General features: G+C 41.4%; 1 protein-coding gene across 1 annotated transcript in view; it reads left to right on the top strand.

Annotated features, from left to right (window-relative positions):
- MRC2 (mannose receptor C type 2) overlaps positions 1-22,214 on the top strand; it is a 1,890,380-nt gene that overhangs the window by 1,011,795 nt on the left and 856,371 nt on the right. The window contains exon 10 of the mRNA XM_044055215.1: positions 2,637-2,752. Coding sequence (XP_043911150.1) covers positions 2,637-2,752 — 116 coding nt within the window. The remainder of the gene's footprint in view (positions 1-2,636; positions 2,753-22,214) is intronic.

The raw sequence follows: 22,214 nt of genomic DNA, 5'->3' as shown, positions 1-22,214 counted from the left end.
CGCTCTTTTAGCCTCTCTGCTGCTAGCACCACTCTGCAGGACCACGAGGAGCTTGGCTGAGTAGTAACACGCGCAAAAACCGCACCAAAGCGGGTTTTATACAGGGAGACTTGAAAGAGCTAGAAATTGGCCCAAAACGGCCAATAGACTACCAGATTCTTGTGCTGGGAACACTCCTCCAGGGATAGATAGGCTGCTCTAAGCTCCCACTGCCACTGGTGAACAAAGAAGCCTCCCTTTATCCAAGAAAGGAAATGGGCAACACAGGAACTTTCCAAAAGTCCAGAATACAGCAAAGCCTGTATTTGGACTACTCTAGGTCAGGAAAGACGGGAAACAAGGATCATTTTTTGTTTTTTTTTTCTTTTTTGCAACAAACAGCAGGAAAATGTAATAAATATGTAACACAGGCTAGTGCCCTTGAGTGTGTAGCCTCAACAGGTAAATTCAATAAACAGGACAAACTTTAAAAGTGCAAAGCTTTCTGGTGTATTTGCTTTTTTGTTGGAGGTGTAACCTTGCATATAATTGCTTCCCATTATGGGGGCACCTGACATCTGGGGCAAGAATAACTGATGTAGTGGCATCGGCTGCATGCTTTATACCCCTGATTACTTGACGTCATGGAAGATGAGACAGCAACCAACGCAGGACCCAAGACTTTGATAATCAGGCCGACTGAGGGCTCCAAGCAGATAACCCAAATGTGATGATTGCAACAGTGAATACACTCGAACATGTAGATTTATGGTAAGTGTACACAACTGTACTTTTTGATTTTCATCCTACTTAGGTTTCACTTGTAAATTTATGCACGTGTTCATTCATTTTATAATTTGTTATTGACATACAAACGTGAAGTATTTATTTGATATGAAAGCGATCTTTTTAAAAGTCGTTTAGTTTGTTTGTTAATATTTATTCTGTTAGATGTCTAGTGGTAGATCTTTTTGTTTCCTAATATAATTTGGATTATTTGGTTAGGCTGTATTAAGTGTTAATAAGCTGGTCATATATTGTAATTTTTCTCTAGCCATTTAGTTTTGATTTTAGGTAGTACAGTCTCTGATTAGAGGACTTGATTAAAGGAATGATTGTAATGCTTTGATCGCTCTTAACAGGACCTCCCTCTGTAACCACTCCCTTGCTCTAAATAACCTGGTTATATATAAATAAGGAATATTTTTGAAGCTTTTTATTATACTCAACTAGGATCGCTTGTTTGTGTGTTTCAATAAAGGATATTCCATTTGTAACTCAGCTGTGGACTACCAACCATTTTCTATTTTATTTTGTAGCAGGTATTTTACAGTTAAAATTTTATTAATGAACTGGGTGCTTAACATAATTCAGGGAGTGAACATCACACCCACCACGCTGCAAAGTTTCTTCTTAGTTTGATGTCAGGAAGACAAAATCTCACAATATAACATTGTGGATAGAGACTGAGTTAAAACTGCAAAACATATGTAGTCTGGCATGCAAACTAATTCCTTCCTGAAATATGTGAAATTTTGAATAGGCAAAAGGATGCAGGACTGTTCATGGTCTTTGAGTGGAGGAAGATATAAATAAGGAAACTGAGGGGTACTGAAGGGTTTGTGTACAATAAACAGCATCTGGGTGATATTATAAGAAAAATAACAGGGATAATAAAGGGAACTACAGGAGTCGCTGGAACTGTCATTTAAAGAAGTACTGCTTCGTGTGGTGAGTAGTGAGACCCTAAAATGCATTACCTGAAGCAATGACAAAAGTGTAAGATGTTAGAGGGGTTCATTTGTGTCTGTTCAAGAAAGGGATGGGACAAGGTAAAAAAAAGGGCAGCAATTACATGCTAGATATGACTCTTGCATGAACTCAGTGGACTGTTGGCCTTTTTTATTGCTGTTTTCATATATTCGTTTCTGACCTGGCACTGACTATAAGCAAGAAATAGAACTTTCATTTTTGAATGGGAAGGTTGATACATTATCCCTCATTTCCTGTGTAGGGATGTTACTTTAGGCACTTTGAAAATAATGTGGGTACCTGATGGCAAGGTCAGGTTGGTTTAAGAGATTATCGTAACTGATCCTGAAGGAATGCCACAGAATGGAAAGAAACATGGGATGAAGCAGCTTTGGCCATTAGTGTTTTGTCGCTGTAACTTTCCTTTTATATGACCTGCAGATATTGTTTTTCAAAATATTTTTACGAATTGCTGTTAATCTGGATTGGGTCTAACAAGCAGAAGACTTGGAAATGATGGCTTGCTGCAGCACTGTCTGGCATTACATGTGTTACTGGGATTACTGGGGAGTGTGCATCTCACACTCTGCCAGAAGGATTTCCATTTAGAAGTTTTCTGTTCTTTGATGTGTTGTCTTCATCTCAGACATAGGAGTAACTTGTAGCTGTCAAAGTTTTATGCTATATAATCAGCAAAACTTTTCTGTGAAGTTTATACACTTCATTCTCCACACAATCAAACAGAGTCTCCAGAGGTGCACAAACATGATGTTTCAGCTTGTTTGTTAGATAACTGACTGGACACCTTAGGAACATCATTTTCGAGAGTATGTACTTTGTGGTGATGTGCTTGGTACCTGTTTTTCCCTATAGTTGTGAGATGGTTTGTTTTCTTTCCTTATTAGGGATGGAGATGGCATAAGCCTTCTTGTTTTCAGTTGGGAGAGGACCGTCTGACGTATAATGAAGCTCGTAAGGCATGTGCAGATAAAGATGCAAGTCTTGTTATAATCACAAACAGGTAGGTGCCTTAACACTCTTAAATCTACCACCTCAACAGCACATTGTTAAAGGTGGAAGAATTGGATGCTAAAGGAGTGATCTCAGTTAGTTTTCTGCTTTTTTTTTCTTATTCACCGGCACAGGTTCCTTTTGTGTAAAATGCATTTGCTCTAGCTGCTTTTCTCATCTAATCATAGCAAAAAGTTACTTGTTTTCCCATTTGGTGGTGCCAATGGAAGAGGGAATTGAGACAGCAAGTGGCAACAGATGTTTAATTAAGCTAAGGTGAAAAATATCACCCTGTATTCTCAAGGCTTACAGAATGGGTGCCATGATCTGCATACCCTGTGGTTTTATATTGAATCTGGACTGTGTGTGTGTGTGTGTGTGTGTGTGTGTGTGTGTGTGTACACATAGATGTGCTTGTGTTTGTCCGTGTCTCTTTTTTTACAACAAATAGATTTTATTGTTTTTATGAAACCAAACACAAAGAAAAAAAATATATATATTTATTTCCAGTTAAGCATTATAGACATTCTCATCCATTCAAACCCAACAAAACCATTGACAAACTTCTCTGTAATTACTCTGTAGCCAATGCATGGAACAAACTGGTGCTTATTTTTAAGATCAAACTGTTTCAAAAAATAAAACCCAACCTAATCTTCCTGTCCCATTTCCTAATCTCCTCCTTCAAAATAGTTTGTTTCACACCATCTCTTATCCTCCATGGTGCCTTAAAATGTATTATACTAAAACTATCTTGCCCTGTTGTACTTTTGACTAGTTACTAGATGAAACTGTATTGTAATTTTTGCTATACTGCATGTTTATAATTCGACTGTGACTATGTTTTCGGATGCAACGGTTAGTAATTACTGTTAAACTGCCTGATAGCACCATTATGCTTTACGTACTGTTTATGTTTGTTTGTTTGTGTCTTTCGGCTTTTCCCAGTTAGGGGTCGCCACAGCGGAACTCCGGTCCGCTAATGATTGGCAGTAGACTTTTACATGCTGAGTTGCCATCCCTGATGTACAACTTTCAATGAAGGTACGCCCATTCATGCATGTCTCCACACAGAAGACACTCTAGCTGAGAATCGAACGGGACAATGTCTAGCTGTGAGGCGGCAATGCTACCACAGCACCACCTTACTTGTAATTATCTTCTGGAGCTTTTTTCCTTGGGTCTCCACTGAAAATGAGCATCTGCCCAGTTGGACTGACCCAGTCAACAAATGTCAAATAAACAAATAAGTAAATTCAATCCAGTTTTCTTTAGTTTCCATGCACAGTCATCATAGCAACATTTACCTTTTTTCCCCCTCAACAAAACTGGCTCAGTGGCCAGATTGGTCCATGCATTCCATAGGGCAAGAGCTGGGCCATCGCTAGGCTAGGAAGGAAGAGTATGTCCCATTCCTTTCTGCCCATGTAGAACAATTGGTCCATTCATTTTGCAGTGGTGAGACAGTCAGTTGGTAGGGAGCAGGCTACCTTGCTGGTCCTGTGGAGTGGCCTGGCCATCGATTTTTGAGCTCCACTACAGCTCTCTTTGCTGCATGTTCTGACAGCTACATCTGTATGCAAGGTATCAGTGCATGCTCATTGGCGCATGCTCCACAGATGCAAAACCTAGAACATAATGATCTTTCTTGGTGTCACCCAAGTGGCCAGCCCGTCCCACCTCCTCCTCCCTGGGATTTGAAAGCTGTTACTGGCTGAACACTGCTCTGCCCACCTCTCTGGTCAGCTCCTTCAGACACCTGAGCCAATAAACAAACTCTGGTCACCTGGGCCATAATCAGGGCTTTATTTCTGTAAACAGATGAGTGCTTTCACCTTCAACCAAGTTTCATCAGATCTAACCATCGTGTCTTTGTCAAAATGGGTCTTATTACTTCTAGTATGAGTAGAGATTTAGGTTTGCTGAAAGACATAATACAGGTGTTTGAATATGTCCATAAAACTTGGTCAAGAATTTACTTTTTTTTTTTTTTAAGAAAACTCTACCAGCGCTGGCCTTTCACTTAGGATCTCCCTATTCCTTTCTTTTTTCCCTAGTTTAATCCAGAAAGTTGTTAAAAATGAATAACTACACTTTACCCAATCACATTCATCTCATCCCTCAAAGAATGTAACTGGCACCCTCTAAATCACCTCAGCCTAGATGACGCAGTCCAATTTTTCAATACTACCTTCCTAAGTATCCTAAATAACCATGCCCCCATAAGACTTACCAGAACCAAAGCCCAGCCCTCCCCATGGCTACAGAAAACCACTAGGTCAGAAATGAAAAACCGAGATAAAGCCTGGGAACAGTGGTGCAAAACCAAAACCCGCTCAGCTAGACAGAAATTTGTAGAACTACGCAATAGAGTCAAAAAGCTAATAAAGCAGGACAAAATCCAATACTACCAGTCTGCCTTCAACTCCTCCCAACACAACCCCAAACAATTCTGGACCTCCATAAACTCCATCCTCCACCCAGGTAAAATCAATACCCCTACACCTAACATTCCTCACTCCTCAGAAAATATTGCTACCTCATTCAACACACACTTCACACAAACCATACTATCACTAGGTAGACAGCACAACCCCCCTCCTCCCCCATACCTTCACCCAGTAATCTCCCCACACTCTTCTCATTTTCTCCCATTCCTACCTCCAACATAAGAAAACTCTTAACTAAACTTAAACCCACAAAATTAGCAGTAGACAACCTCCCAAGTGAATTCCTACAAATTGCAGCTGATGCCCTAGCCTACCCAGTATCCATCTTGATTAACCGATCTCTGTCAAAATGCTATGTCCCTACACTATGGAAAATATCACATATCATTCCCCTTCACAAAGGCGGCCTCTCCACAGATCTAACCAACTACCGCCCCATAGCGATTCTATATTGACTCTCCAAAATACTAGAGAGATGCATTCACTCTCAAATCTCAGACTACCTCCTTACTAACAACCTCCTTTCTAATACTCAACATGGTTTCTGACCAAACCATAGCACCACCACTCCTTTACTCTCTTTCACTAACACTATCCTTCACCATAAAAACAATGGCCATCTCTCCTCCGATGCTTTTCTAGACCTATCTAAAGCATTTGACTTGGTCCCACACAAACAACTCCTCTCTGTACTCAATAACCTATCCTTTTCTCAATCAGTCACCAACTGGTTTCAAAGTTACCTGTCTGACTGCCAGCAATCTGTTTTATGGCAAAATGACATATCTCCCCAACTACCTGTCTCTATTGGTGTTCCCCAAGGATCCATCCTTGGACCCCTACTCTTCTCTATTTTCACCAATAATCTAGCCTGTGCCACCAAACATGGTACACTCATACAATATGCAGATGACTCAACTATCATCTGCTCTGCCCAGTCCCTACCCGAACTGCAAAAGGTCACACAGCATGCCTTTTCCTCTGTTGAAACTTGGCTATCTGATGCCCAGTTAATACTCAACCCAAACAAAACTAAACTCCTCATCTTCGAACCCACCAAACATACTCAAAACAACTCTCACTTTAACATCACAGCAAAAGACAACACCACTATCCACCCAACAGATCACACCAAATTGCTAGGAGTTGAAATAGACAACAATCTCAAATCTGACATTCACATATCCATGACCATAAACAAAGTCCACCAAAAACTAGGAGCCTTATACAGAAATAAGCAACTCTTCACCAAAACAGCTAGGATTTCAGTTGCAAATTCGCACCTTATCTCCACCCTACTTTATGCCTCTCCAATATATACCAACCTAAGGCAATGAGATCTAAATAAACTCGAGACCTGCTACAACAAAATTGCCAAATTCGCCACCGGGGCATCCTACCACATTCACCACTGTCTCTCACTTACTGAACTAGGCTGGCTAGAACTCCCTCACCTCCTTCAATGGTATCAACTCACACTCACCCACAAACTAGTTAACCATCCTCTAAAGGTCCCATCTCTCCAGTATCTACTCCAACCCTATCTCACCACCAGACCACTACGATCCAGCAACAAAAATCAATTACGGGCTACTAGAGCCAGTAACACTGCTGGAGAAGCGCTATTCTCCAGCGCTATAGCCAAATTATGGAACACCTTCCCCCCACAATAACCTCTCTACCATCATGCACCCACTTCAAAGCTTTACTTAAAGTGCACCTAAAAACATGCTGGCTATGCCCTTGTAACTCTCCCCTCTAACTTCTGCCACTCCATCTATCCTCTACCTCTCTTCCACCCCACAAACTACCTTTGATTACAGCAAGCTCTGATACTTCCATGGCTATTTACTTATTATATGGCAGTAACTTCTTATTGTAACAATTGTTAATATCTGCTATGACTTCGTGGATAGAACAGATCCTAGTTATCTACTGAATGTACTATGTTCTTCATTTGTAACTATGTTTGTAATATTTTAATTGCTAGGATTCTTAATCTGTAACTATGTCTGTAATATTTGTGGAGCTTTTCTCCCTGGGCCTCCGCTGAAAATGGACCTGCGTCCAGTCGGACACTCCCAGTTAACAAATGTAAATAAATAAATAAATAATAATAAATTTGCAGTGCATATAGAATAATGCATAGTAACTATAGGAATCAATTGAAGGAGGTTAGAAAGGATTGGGAAGAGAGATTGGATAAGCAATTCACAAGTAAACAATGGGAAGATGTATGTATCACTCCCAAATGTGCAACAAAATCTAGACAATTTATGATTTTTGCTCGGAAGTGTTTGCATAGGTATTTTTATACCCCAAGTAGACTCCTAAGAATTTTTCCTCAGGTAGATTACAAGTGATGGAGGTGTGATGGGGAAGAAAGAGGTGACTGGGAACATATGTTTTGTGGGTATAATGAGCTGGTACACTTTAAAAATTCCTTACAGAGTACTTTATCAGAATTATTGGGTGAGCAAATAGGTGTAATTAAGAAAACTATTCTTTTGAGCTGAGATACAAGATCTGAATTGCCTAGACATGACAAGGCCTTGTTAAGTTAAATTTTGGTGGCTACTAAAAAAAGCAATTACTAAAAAATAGAAATCAAAGTCTAAACCAACTGTTTTTGAAGTATTGGATATTGTAATATAAATAAAAGAACTGGAAGTGTGATCTTTATAAAAGGATAGGAGCAAATTACATAGAAATATATGGAAATTGTGGGAACAAAACATGCAGAATAATGATCTGGAGGAGGTACGAGGTTTAAGGGAAAGTAGAAAGTGAGAAATTTATGTAATGCTGGCCTGATGATAACTGTAGAAAAGAACATATATATGATGCATAACGTATGTAATGGGTCTATATTATATAATCGAAAATACCGTTCAGTGAACTGTTCATAGTGAAATTGCAGTACAGTGAAGATCAGAAAATTTGCCCTTTTTCTCACTGTAGTATGATCTCAGAGTTGGTATATATAATTGGTGGGGGGTATGGGGGACGCAGCCCCCCACAAGAGCGAATTCGCTGAACAGCATTTTCAATGTAAGTGCTGTTCACTGAACTGATTTTTCAATTATGTAATATAGACCTATATGTAACTGGGAACATGTTAATATAATTTGTTTTTTTTATAAATGTATCTTTGCCTATATGTTAAGAGATAATTAATTCAATGAAGGTGTTTAAAATTGAGGAAGGAAACATCACTCAGAAAATAGCATTTATTTATTAAATCCCTCTTATCTTCATGAAGTTTTTCATGAAACTTTCATCAGTTTGCCATTAAGGTCCCTCATTTTCAGCAAAGTCTTCAGTATGTGCAGAACTTTGGAAATAAGCTGCTTAAAAGTCCTGAATGCAACTACTTTACAATATTTTCTTAGACCTTCCTACCTGTTGTACCAGAGAGTGGTTGGTCATGATATTTGATCATGTGTCGTGTAGTCTTACCTGGAAACAATTCATCTGATTTAGCCTGTAATTGTACTGGACTAATATAACAGCCTTTCTGTGACAACAGCAATGCAGAGATTACACATGATATTGATTGGTATTTGTTAGTATCATTTGTGCATGTGCATCCATGATTTCATTAGGATGTCACAAAACATGACATTTTTTTCCCGATAAAATCTAGCTGTCAAAAGCATCCTTATAAACATTTTTTTCTGGGCATAATTTTGGTTTGTTTCATACTTCATATCATATCAAGTATAAATAAAAAAATGTCAATTGTAATATCTAGTAATCTGCATTTTAACTTTGTTACCCATATTCAGGGTTGCAAGCTGGCTATATAAATAATTTGACAAATCTTCTTTCACCTAGTCTCCAGATGTGCCATAATTACATTTATTACACCTACTCACATCTCAATATAGTCTTCCTCCTTTTCCAATTTACGCATTATCATAGTTAATACTGGTTGTTATATTCTTTTTATATCCACAGTGCTGTCTAAGCCTCATTCCTCAAAGCCTTCTTTCAGCAGAACAGACAGCCCTGCCTATAATGTTGCACTAAGACAGTGTGCTGTTTACCCTTCCTTATCCTCCCAAACCATTCCTACCACCTTAACAGCTACCCTTCCCTTTGATGACATCTCATCATTTTATGTCATCATGCTTCCCCTTTTCCCAATTTATACCTCTGTTCTGCTGCTAGCATTTAATTATTGTTTCTCATTCACTCATTTATCCCATTATGTTTCTTTTTAATTTCAAATTCTTAACATTCTCTCAGTCTTAATAATTCCACTGCTTTGACCACAACATCACCTCCACCACTCGTCAGCCACAACAGCAGTGGTTAAGGAGATATGACATTTTTTCAGCATCATTCTCCATTCCTAAAGCTTTGCAAGTGTTTTTTTTTCCAGTACGTAAGGCACTATAAGCATGACTGTTATAAACTTTCAGTGTGCACCCATTTCATACAAGATGCCATAGCTCACCACACTACATCAGTAACTAGCAGGACAAAGTGGTATCACTCAGTTAATCCTGAGTTCATTGAGATTAAATACTACACATAGTATCATGCTATCACCCATCAGAACTCCTACGGAAAAAAAAATACTATTTTCTTCAAATACAGACACTTAAATTATACTTTAATACCTTCTTTTTGCACCCTGGGCTATATTGTCCAAACCGTATGCCCTTAGCCCATTGTCTACCCATCAATTCATGACTGTCCAGCTTTTATGTCTGACATTTTAATCCTTATTTTCACAAACATTTATTTTTACTATTATTTATTTATTGACCTTTGTTTACTGGGTTGGTGCAACTTTGTGATAAATTTACCCTTTTCAGTGGAGGCCTGGGAAGAAAAGTTCCTAACAATTTTCACACGAAAGTACAATGATACAGTAAATGTGCAACCAGACTTAAAAGACAACATATGTAAATAACACATAGTGGGAAAAACTAAAGCAAGTTATACAAATGACAAAACAAATATAGTAAGAAAATGTCATACTGGCTGTACTTAGAAATAAGAAATGTAAATACTATTTCATTAGAATAGAGAGTATTAGAGAGAAACATTACACTGAGTGCCCCATTTGGTTATGGAAGCATGGTTGTTAAGAAGAAAAGTGCAATTATCATGAGAGAAAGATAAGTGGGAGTTATTAGATGAAGAAGATAGACTGAGAAGAGATGCGAGGGGAAGAGAGGTAAGGTGGAGGCAGAAGTTGTTTGAAAGTCAAAATGAGGGAAAGAAGGTAGAGAGTATACAAAAAGATATTGTACAAAGAGAATATATTCAGAGTTGTTAGTCTAAGGAGCAGCAGTGACATGGCCATTTATTTTTGAGGTAGAGTCTAAGTTATTCACTGGAAAGTTTAGTTTTGTTGAGCTGTTTGACTTTAAGTGTTAAAAGATCGGTAGTTTAGGGACCTGGGAGGAGTATAGACACTCCTCAGCTTGGTTATTATTGTTGGTTGTAACAAGAAGTAGCTTGTCAGTAGTACTAGTAGCCGTCTCTGTCAGGAGAGTACAGTTGTACATTGTTGGTTTGGCTAGGACAGTAAGTGGAAGTGGAAGTAAGGCTGTGTGATATCTTTCTTGCATGTCATTAAGTTTTCATCATGTGTACATTATTCATCATCATCAACCCCCCTTTTCACATTTTCATGGGGTCTGGATATCATGTTAACTGTCGCCAACTCTCTCGATTCAGTGCCACACTCCTGCCTTCTTCAACACTCATGCCTGACTGTCACAGATCTTCCTTCACACAATCCATTCACCTCTTTGCTGGATGTCCTCGCTTCCTCTTACCTTCCTCCTGTCTGTCCCAAATCTTCCTCACCAGACTGTCTTCTGCTTGTATATGTGTACATTATTAACCAATAGTAAATACATCTGTAAGCATTTTCTAAATGAAATTCATTTAAATTTGAAAGTAGGCATATAACAGCATCAAAAACCATATCATAAACAGATAACTGAAAAATAAAACATTAAGTATGTTTCATGCTAATACAGGTATCTGTCATACTCAGATACCCAAACAGTTGAACAGAATTTGTGTGCATTTCTGTCTTTTTTATTTATTCTGGAACAATTGCTTCAATCATATGATTAATACTTACTTTTCTGTAGATTCATGGCTGTTTCCCTTTGCACAACATGTTTATTTTAGCCCCTTTTAAGCATAAACTCCGTAGGTATAAACATTCATAATAACCATTTGAAGATATATGAACCTAAGTGCTCCAGGAATGTCTCACCCTCTAAGTACAATTGAAAAAGGAAAAAAATTGACAACTTGTATAGAAATAAATGCTTATCATGTTTATGCCATTTTAGCCATGATTAGCATTCATTGGATAAGGATGCTTTTACCTTCTTTAAGCATAACAAATCCTCAACGTATCACAGTTTATAACGTCATGTAAAACTTTCCAGTCCATTCCACTGTCTTGTTCCTGTGATGGCATGTATCCCTTCTCAGATGAGTCTTGTCTCCCTTCCCCTTAATCTTCTTTCTCCCGTAAAATGGGCAAATTGCCCACATCTGAAGTTGTTAATTTTCTTCCTATTCATCACTGATGGGTTCAGTTCTGAGCCCTCAGAACCGAGTCGGCCTTATACCAAGCTTGCATGCACCAAAAACTCTCGAGCTAAGCTGCTACCCACAATGCCCTTTACTCAGTTACCTCAGATCTCATTTGCCGTGCAACCATATAGCAGCGTTTCACCACGCTCTCCAGCTAAGTGATTTATCTTATACATTTACAAGTTTTTCTAAAAGTTTTTTCTCGATTATAGTTTGCTCTTTGATATCTCTATATTCTCAGCTCTACCCACAGGTATCCCTTTCATACCATTGTTGGTATTTTGAACTTTCTACCCTTGTGGTATCTTATTACCATTGTTGGTATTTTCTCTCTCTTTACTTTCTTCATGTTCTCCACTTTTCCTCTCTCTTTCCCTTTAGTGTGAGAGTGTGTTCTGTTATGTCTGAGAAGAAGGGAACTATGGGGTTTAAACACTGCTCTTCTTGCAGTGGTAAACTTTCAAATAGCAACCTTCATGAAGAGTGTGTGTACTGTTTGGTGGTTCTGCATTTGTCGGCGAAACCTCCATGTGATATTTGTGCTAGCTTCAGTCAGTGGACGCTGAATGAATGTCAGAATAAATTGATTTTGAAGTGCCTGCTTGCTTCACCTTTCTCAGCGGTTATTTCTGCGATGGAGGTCTCATCCCCTCCTTCTGTGGACAAGAAACGTCCTCGCTCAGACCCTTCTTCACCGGTCAGTGACAGAGGTAAAAGCCATAAGCACAAGGCCCAAAAGTCTTCCTCAGAGCACCATACTGCCTCCTCAGTTCCGATTTCATCGGTTCCAAGCTCGGCTCCAGTGAAGCTTACCGAGGTCGCCTCATCGGCGCCTACTCTGGCACCAATGACTATGGCACCATCTACTACCTTGGCTTCCAATCAGTTTGTCTGTCTTGGCATCAATGTCGCCCACTTCCGCTCCGATGTCAGTTCCGACAACAACTTCGGAGCCGTTTTTGACATCCACCCCTGTTGTGACTTCGGCTCCGAGCCTGTTCTCGGATCCAACCATACCGTTGTTGCCGGTTTCTAAATTGGAATCATTGGTGCTGTTCTGTGATACACCACAGACCCGATACTCATTGTCTTTGGACCCGTATGTCGGACAAGCCTGCAGCCCCTTTTGAACCGGCTTGATTCTCCCTCAGGGACATCGGTGAGATCCACCAGGAGCCTTCTTGAATTGGATGTGGTGTGCCTTTTTGACCAGCTGCTGACTGCCATGGGAATTTCAAATTTGCCTAGACCCTATCCCTCTCCAGGCTTTGGGTCTGTTACTCCAGCAACCCCTACATACTCTACTCCCTTGGATCCCTTGGTTCCAAGGCTCATATATCCAACGTGTTCTAGAGGACCCCCTTGCTCAGCACCAATGACAGTGTCTGAGGCTCTGAGATCCCTTTGGGTGTCGCTTCTGTCGGAATCCACCCTTCCTCAATCTCATGCTTGGGGGGTGGAACCTCCAGTTCCAGTATCGGCTCCGACTGTGTTGTTGGCCCCGACTTCAGATCCGAGGGTGACTACCACTCCGAATTTGCTTGAGGCTCTGTCCCTATGGGCAGACTGAGTGTAGTGGGGTGTAACCCCGGTTCTGATTTTGTCTTCTTCGGTTACGAGCTCCCACTCCTCTTCGGGCAGGCCCGCTTTCCGGGTGATGGAGAAGGGTGCTTGCTTTTAGCAATCCTCCAACATTGGTTATCCCCCCAGTTCCTTCTGAGCCACAGCTGTCAAAGGCCACCCCCCAGGACAATGACAGCACAAGGCCCAGGAAACCGCTGTCCAGGGTATTTCCCTTTCTGAGTCTTCTTCGGATGCTCTCACAGAAGAACCCCCTCAGAAACAGGCATGTAAGAGGAAACACATGGACTCCCCAGAGGAGTCCCTCACAGAAGATACGGACTATAATGATGGGGAAGGAACCACACGGTCACCCCCTGATGATGTCTCCTTTGGAGACTTCATGGAAATCTTGAAACAGAGGGGTGACTGGAAGCCCTCCAATCCTTCCTTGGAGGAATCCGTATTCCTGCAGGCCTTTTGCTCTTGGCCCTCTACTTCTTGGGTGACCCCCCCCCCCACTGATACGTTGGTTAAGCTCATCGTGCAGCGGGCATGGAAGAACCCAGACTCTGTTGAGGCCATCCCCAGGAGATTAGACAAGTTACTCTCCCCTCCAGAGGATCAACTCCATTGGTCTAGAGGTTTGCCAGTGGACGCTATGGTGGTGGCAGCAGCCATGAAAAAGGACCTTGCGGAAGAGAGTCCTGCTGTCCACCCACCTAACAGAGAGTCCAGGCCAGTGGACAGGTTAGGGAAGTGTGTTTTTGTGTCAGAGACCTTTGCAGTTAGGTCTCTGAAATTTTTGGCACATTTTACGAGGCTCCAGAGAGATCTAATCTCCAAACTCTCCAGAACGCTCGCGGGCTAAGTATCGGATGGAGCACAAGATAAAGTTGCTACCCAACTTGCCACCATAGAGTCAATTTCCAATTCATCCATGAGGTTGCTGTCACACGCAACTGGAGGAGCAGCTAGAGCTGTAGGTGCAGGCGTAGTCATGAGACGCCATGCCTGGATGTGCATTTGTGACCTCGCGGACTCCTTCACATCTTCCTTTTTAAATGCCCCTATTGAACCATCAGCTCTGTTCAATGCTAAGGTCAAGGATACATTAGCCAGGTGTGAGCAAGATGGGAAGACCTTGTCTGCCATTGGCCTACACTTTTCTAAACCTCAGCGTTCCTTCTCCAGGAATCAGAGGAGTTGGGAAGATGTGGCACAAGAAGTCTCAAGGTCGTTTCCAAGACGCATGTGGTGAGGACTCCTCCAGAAGCAGAAGGGGTTCCAATAATGGAAGATGCCCCTTTTGGGGCAGAGGGGGTCCTCAGAACTAGGGCTCCAGAGATTCCTTCTCGGGTAGACAGTATCAGCACTCCTGAGGTGCTGCCTGATTGCTTTCCTCTGGAAGCAGTCGGGGCATGTTTTTCTCTGCAACAAGCTGCCTGGCTGTCTATTACAGATGATCAGTGGGTGCAGAAAATCATTACCAGAGGCTAGCATATTCTCCTAATATCTTATCCAAGACCTCCAGAATCCCTTCCCGATGTTCCACGCAGTCAAAGGGAGGAGGCAGCTTCCGAAATATGAAAGATATGTCAAAAACGAGCCATCCAAAAGGTCCCCCCAGATCAGTGCAGATCAGGGTTCTACTCAAGATTCTTTTTGGTGCCAAAGAAAACAGGGGACTGGAGGTCCATTCTGGATCTCAGCCAACTAAACAAATCTGTAGTTCAGACCAAATTCCGCATGGTCACGATTCAAACCATCCTTCCCTTTCTGCGGGAGGGTGTGTGGATGTACTCATTAGATCTCCGGGATGCGTATTAACATAGCAAGATGGACAAGCACTCTAGGAGCCTCCTTTGCTTCTGGCTGGGAGCCAGTCACTACCAATTCAGAGCCCTGCCTTTTGGTCTCTCGACTGCCCCCAGAGTGTTCACAAAATGCCTTGCAGTGGTGTTTTCAAACCTAGACGATTGGCTCCTCTCCGCCCCCACCAAGCGTCGTCTGGTCAGGGCCCTCTGCTACACCCTGATTCTAGTGGAGTCACTGGGCATCACCATACATTGGGAGAAATCCAACCTTCAGCACTCACAACAACTGGAATTCATAGGGGCAATATTCAACACCCAGTCAAGCCTGATCTCACTTCCTCTTCACAGGCTTCAGAGACTAAGGGCACAAGTTCAAGTGATACTCTGTCGAAGAAAGGTGTCTGCAAGGGAAGTTCTCCAAGCCTTGGGGTCTATGGCTGCAGCCATCCCTATTTTTCCCTTAGCCAGACTACACAAGAGATTACTACAATGGCTCCTTCAGGCCCAGTGGATACCCATTCTTCACCCCCTGAGCTCACAGATTCTCATCACCAACACTTGCAAACAAGATCTCCTCTGGTGAATGAGTACAGATGAAAATCTTTGGTGTTGCCACTTCCAGGCTCCCCAGCCCAGTGCTACGGTGACCACGGATGGCATGGGGGGGCCACTTCCAAGGAAAGTCAGTCCAAGGCATGTGGTCCGATGTAGAGGTCAACTTGCATATCAGTGTCCTGGAGTTAAGAGCAGTGCTATTGGTGTTGCAAGCTTTTCATTTGCTCCTTCCATCCGGAATGATTGCTGTCCAATCGGACAACATGTCCATTGTCTGGTACATAAACAGGGAGGGACCAAATCCTACCCCCTGTGTCACAAAGCCATGAGAATCTGGCAGTAGCTTCCAACTGCTTTCTGATCGCAACGCATATCCCGGGGAGCTCCAATGTGAATGTGGACAGGCTGAGCAGATGCATTCTCCATCCTAACGAGTGGTCTCTCAACCCGAGTGTGGGGCGGAAATTTTCAGCCGTTGGGGCCAGCCATGCTGCGACTTTTTTGCCTCTCCCTCAGACACAAGATGCAGCAACTACTTTGCCCTCTTTCCCATTCTCGGGGAGTCACCGAGAGACGCTTTGATTCATGATTGGCCCACAGGTCTCCTTTATGCTTATCCTCAGATTCTTCTGATCCCCCTTGTTCTAAGGAAAGCTATTTGGTTGAGAAGCAACCTCATTGCCCCATTCTGGCCTCGTCAAGTGTGGTTTCCCTTCTTTCGACCTCTTCTGTTACAACTTCCTTGGATCCTAGACACTCATCAGGACCTCATATCTGACCCACAAGGGCTGACTCCCCCGAATCTGTCCACTCTCAAGCTGACAGCTTGGTTTCTCCACTTCCGTTAGTTGCTAGGCAGGAAACCCTCTCTTCACCCGTACGTGATATTATCTTGGCCTCTCATAAACCATCCACCAGGAAACTTTACAGAGACAAATGGAAAAGATTCTCTATTTGGTCACATAATCAGAAGCTAGACCCGTTCTCAGCCCCTGTAGCCACTGTTCTTCATTATCTGGCTGAACTGTTTGACAATGAGGCCTCAGTTTCCATAATGGGTCAGATGGAGTCCTGCTTATTTCTTCTTGCCTTTGTAAGACTTTTCTCAAGGGTATTTTCCACAGCAGGCCTCCCATCAGGCAGCCGGTGGAGGCATGGAATCTGTCCTGGGTTCTGCAGTCTCTTTTTCTGCCCCCTTTTGAGATGGCTGCAACATGTGATCTTAAATTCCTGTCATGGAAATCCTTATTTCTGGTGGCTATAACCTCAGCCAGACGAATTTCGGAATTACAAGCATTATGTATCAAGAGCCCTTATCTGATCTTTCATAAGGACAGAGCATCACTTCGTACTAACCCATCCTTTCTCCCGAAAGTGGTTTCTGACTTTTTGATTAACCAGTCCATTGAGCTCCCTGTGTTCTTCCCAAATTACTCTAACAAGGGAGAATACTGCCTACATTCCTTGGATGTTCATAGACAATTACGTTTTTATCTGGACAGAACTAAATCCTTTTGCAAGTCGGACCAGCTTTTCATCTCCTTTGCGGGCCCTAGAATGGGAGGTGCAGTATCAAAAGTTACCTTGTCTAAATGGCTCAGGGATTACATTGCCTTCACATACTCACTTATGGAGGGATCTAAGCCTGGCCAAATCAAAGCTCGCTCAACTAGGGCTGTTGCAGCATCTGTTGCCTTTCACTCTATGGCCTCCATGGATGACATTTGTGCAGCTGCCATTTGGGCTAAGCCCCACACCTTTATCAAACATTACAAATTGGATCTGATCTCCAGGGGAAGAGTGGCCTTTGGTTCAGTGGTTCTCAGGTATATTCTTCCATAAGGGCCACCCAGGTTCTCCAAGTAGCTGGGGACTCGGTCCCATCAGTGATGAATAGGAAGAAGATTAACAACTTCAGATAAAGAAGTTATGTCTTACCATAATGTTCCATCTGAGTTGTTGGTCTTCTTCCAGTCATCACACCCTCCCATCGACCCCCTCCAAAGGTTCCTGGTGGATCTTCTGGGTCTTTGTGGTGTCTTAGGGTTTCTGCACAGAGGTGGCCTCTGACTTATTTCTTCTTCTGTATGTTGCATGCAAACTTGATCTGAGGTAACTTGAGTAAAGGGCATTGTGGGTAGCAGCTTAACTCAAGAGTTTCTGGTGCACACAAGCTTGGTATAAGGCCAACTCTGTTCCGAGGGCTCGGAACCGAACAAGAACCCATCAGTGATGACTGGAAGAAGATCAACAACTCAGATGGAACGTTATCATAGGACATAACGTCTTTTTCTTTCAGTTTGACAATGTTCTTTTTTTTTTGCTTTGGTTCCCTGTAATTGGATTACATTCAGAAGGAATTATTTATTTGCCAGTAACTTTATTAGGAATATCAAAAGTTAACATTCTGCCATTGTGCAATATCTTCGGTATGGCTGAGAAGGCTAATCTATTTTTATTTTAGATGATCTTTACATAAATTCATATCATTTAGAACTTCTTAGTAGAGAGTCTGAACTCAAAAGTTATTATACCCAGAGCAAGCCTGGCTAACACTTTAAGTCCTATTTTTAAACCTGTGCAGTGATCATTAGTTACATGTAAGACACTCTACCTACCTACTAGCTACATTCCCTTTATTTGCTGGTTTATGAGACGCATCCAGCTAAGTGACTTTGTTTTGTTATTTGAAGATTTCCCCTTGAACTTTTAGTCAGGTTTTTTCTTTCAACTTCATGACCTTCATGGCAAACTCTAGTTAATAAATTTCTTTCATATCTGAACATCTTCCCTAGTGGGAAGAGTTCTTTGCTTCCATTTATAAGTAAATTATTATTATTATTACTATTTTGTATTCATTAGAGACTGATCAGATTTATTGAGTTGCTCTGAGCCTTCTAGATCAATGAATCATAATGAGTGTGAGATAACTGATAAGGCCAAAGCTTGTCCCACAAGTTTTGTATTTCTTTTGTAAAGGTGCTAAGGGCTGGATAATCCAAAAACATATAACCTAACCCTGAAACCTCCCAGGCCACATCTTCTGCATGAAGGAATAGAAGAAGGAAATAAGTGATTCAGTCTAGAGGGTTGTAAAAAATGTAAACAGGCATTTTACCCAAAACCTGTAAACATTTTAGATCTTGTGGCATACATCAGATCTAACACTTCTCTGTCTCACTCTGACTTCCTGGCTCCCTCTCCCACATTAATTTGAATTTGTTACTTTCTTTGAACCTTTAACCTATCAGTATTTTACATATGCTACTCACAATTCCTTTTCTGGGAAGAAATTCCTCCTTCTCTCAACAGTCAATTTAACAGAAAACAGCCAGTCCCTCCTGCTTCCATTTGAGTAACTTCAATTTATTTAACTACTTAACAATTGTTCAGAAGATCTCAGGGCATCTTCTTCTACTTCTGCCAAGTATATATAACTTTCCCTTGAGACTGGCTTTCCTGTGTCTAAAAGCTGCTCCCACTTCTTTTTTCTTGGTACCATTGCATACTTCTGCATACCCTGGAGAAGTACAACCCCAGACATTTGATAATATAATGAGCAACAACTCAGATTTTCACTTGAGGTTACTTGTTCCTTTAAAAACCCAATTAGATGTTTTTTTATAGATGTGTACAAATTAAAACACATACTCTTTGTCTGATGCCTTTCTTGACCTCAAGTTTATTGTGTATGAACATTCTAGAACATTCAGCATTGAAAATAAGATGGTTTTCCAGACCTGCCCATATTCTTTATCTAGCAAACCATGGAACAGTTTAACGTTTGCTGCAGCTCCCTATAGGTGAAAGTCTGAAAATCCTAAACCAACTACAGCTACAGGGAGTGATAAAATATTCTACCCTATCCCTCTTTTTGTCCTTACCACAGGAAAGTAGCTGCCCCTTTTCTCAAGAGACGTGTAGAAAATAGCTGAAGGATAGGTATGTATGGGCAGCTTAAAGCACCAGAGGCAGGACAGACTAGACTAGTGCCTGGATCTGCTGCACATAATCCACATAAATCCTTTACAGTCTGAGAGAAGAACCCTTTGCAGTTGAAAATTTCCTTATATGTTAATTCTGCTGATGTGGTTAATGTAGTTGTTGTCCTTATTTCTAAGTACATCATTTGATTAAAGTCGTCCAGGAATGTACTGTATATGTGTCAACTAGACCTTGTGGAGAAGTATAATTTATTTTTAGCCACATTTGTTTTTACCATGTTTACTGTATATCTTGCTAATTCTCCGTATTTTCAGACTTCCTGAAAGATTGTTGGGAGATTATGTTCTGGATTCAAAATATAAACTATATGATCATCTGTAAGGACTCTTTAGAACTGCTCCTAGGTTCATAGATTAGTACAAGTTAACTGCCCTTGCGAGCCATTTTTTTAAGCCTAGCCAATTATCCCTTGTGAGACACAAACCCTGTACTTAAGGCAAACACCTTAACCATTAGGCCACCCTCCCAACCCCTAGGTTTGATTATGTATTCCAACTCAAAAAGGTACACCAAATTTAACTTTGCCACTACATTAAATAGAAACCTTAAGAGGGATAAGTTTGTTAATCAAACTATAGCTAGATTATGGATTGATTTACCTCTAGATACTAGAGTACCAGGAAACTTAATTAATTTTAGTCACTGAGTTGATTCTTAAGCTGGCTGTAATAAACACAGGCATTTTGAAGGAGTTTGCATTTCTTGATGGCCAGATGGCTTAAATACAGATACAATCAGAACTTACAGACTTATGAGCCTTGAATATAAGTCTTGTTATAAAAAAAAAATTGCACTTTATTCATCTGCTTTTACTATAATTGTGCTTCTTCCTACTTTATTGCCTTATTTTGCTTGTACTACTTCTTAAAATTACTCATTTGTATTATTCTGCTGCAGTTATTACTGCTTGGTAGTAGTCTGATTAAATTGTAACTGTCATGCTAAGCCTTTTGGTTTAAGCACTTGGGCTTCAAACCAGTTGTTTTACATTAAGAAGGTTTGTGGACTGCATTGTTGTGGCAGGACAGGTAGCTTACATCCTTCTAAGTTGAGAATTGCTGATTGAAGGCTCAGTGTCTGTTATTCCAAAAGTGCATTAGTTCTGGTTTAAGCACTTGGGCTTCAGGCCAGTTATTTTACATTAAGAAGGTTTGTGGTCTGCACTCTTGTGGGAGGAGAGGCTAGATTCTGCCCTTCTGAGCCGGGAATTTCTGGTTAAAGGGTTATTATACCTGCTTATTTGATCTGTTTCTTTCTGAAATTTGTGTGCCTTGTTTGCTGTAGGCCAGAAGTTAGTAGTTTATTGGCCATTTTGGGCTAATTTCTATCTGTTTTATTTTGGCTCCACAAAGTCTACTCTTCAATTTTCCCTTGGAACTAGACAAACTTTCAACTTAAGCACTCAAACCATACATTTCACAGCCCAGCACTTGCTCAAAACTTATAGCAAGCACTAATTAACCCTAGCATTAGACCCCCATATACTGTCCAGAAGGAGAAGGCTGTCTATTCGTCCTTACCAGCCAATCAGTAAAACAGCTCACTTTACCTATTCAGGCATGTCCAAAGGGCAGTTTCAGGTGTAGTCTGCAGTCCAACTGGTGAATCTGGGCATTTTGAGGCAATGTTACAACTGCCTCATGTACACAGACAACCCTCTCCTCCTACCACCAAACACTAATATATGCGAGAGATGCAATTATAAAGCCAAACTGGAGGCAAAGCTCTCTCAACCCAAGACTGGAACTGACAGTCAAGAGGAGAAGGAAAATACTTGCAACAAACCACCAGTCTCACATAGACCTACTAAACCAACACTGGCAAATAACACACATAAATACACAAAAACATACTCGAAGGCTCTAAATAAAAATTTGCAAAAGCAACAGAGACCTCCAAAGCAGACACCCAAGCAACCTCCACACCCCATCACAAACCATGAAACACATACTTCACATAATCAGTGTGCCACGCAATCACAGCCCTTAAGGCAAAATAACATACCCAACACACTAGTAATAGGTGACTCTATAATCAGGCACACTGATGTCCCACTAACTAGGCTGGACAAGGAGAAGGTTACAGTTAGCTGCCTGTCGGGCGCCAGGATCCGCCACATCACACAAGCACTCAAGTTGCTTCAGAACAAGTGCAAATACGACTCTGTCATTGTCCATGTTGGTGTGAATGACTTGAGATGTACCTCCCTGGACTACATGAAAAGAGACATGGAAGAGCTCTCTGACCATGTAGCCCAGGCCAGTATGACCCTGACCCTGAGTAGCATCCTGCCCTCACCAAGAATGATGCCACAGTATAAAGAAAAAATGATAAATTTCAACAATTGGCTAAGTTTCTGGTGTCATTCAAAGGGGATCCAGTATCTGTCCACCTGGGATGACATGCTCGACAAACCACGTTGCTTCGCAAGAGATGGCTTGCACCTGTCATCCTTAGGCTTTTGAATATTGGCCAAGGCTTTTGCCGCCCCCATAGTGCCTTTTTA

Source organism: Protopterus annectens, chromosome 13.part0 (genome assembly GCF_019279795.1).
Source record: "Protopterus annectens isolate FY-2018-M chromosome 13.part0, PAN1.0, whole genome shotgun sequence".
In the NCBI taxonomy this organism is placed as follows: domain Eukaryota; kingdom Metazoa; phylum Chordata; order Ceratodontiformes; family Protopteridae; genus Protopterus; species Protopterus annectens.
The sequence above is the reverse complement of the archived record's forward strand: the minus strand, read 5'-3'. Positions and strand labels throughout refer to the sequence as shown.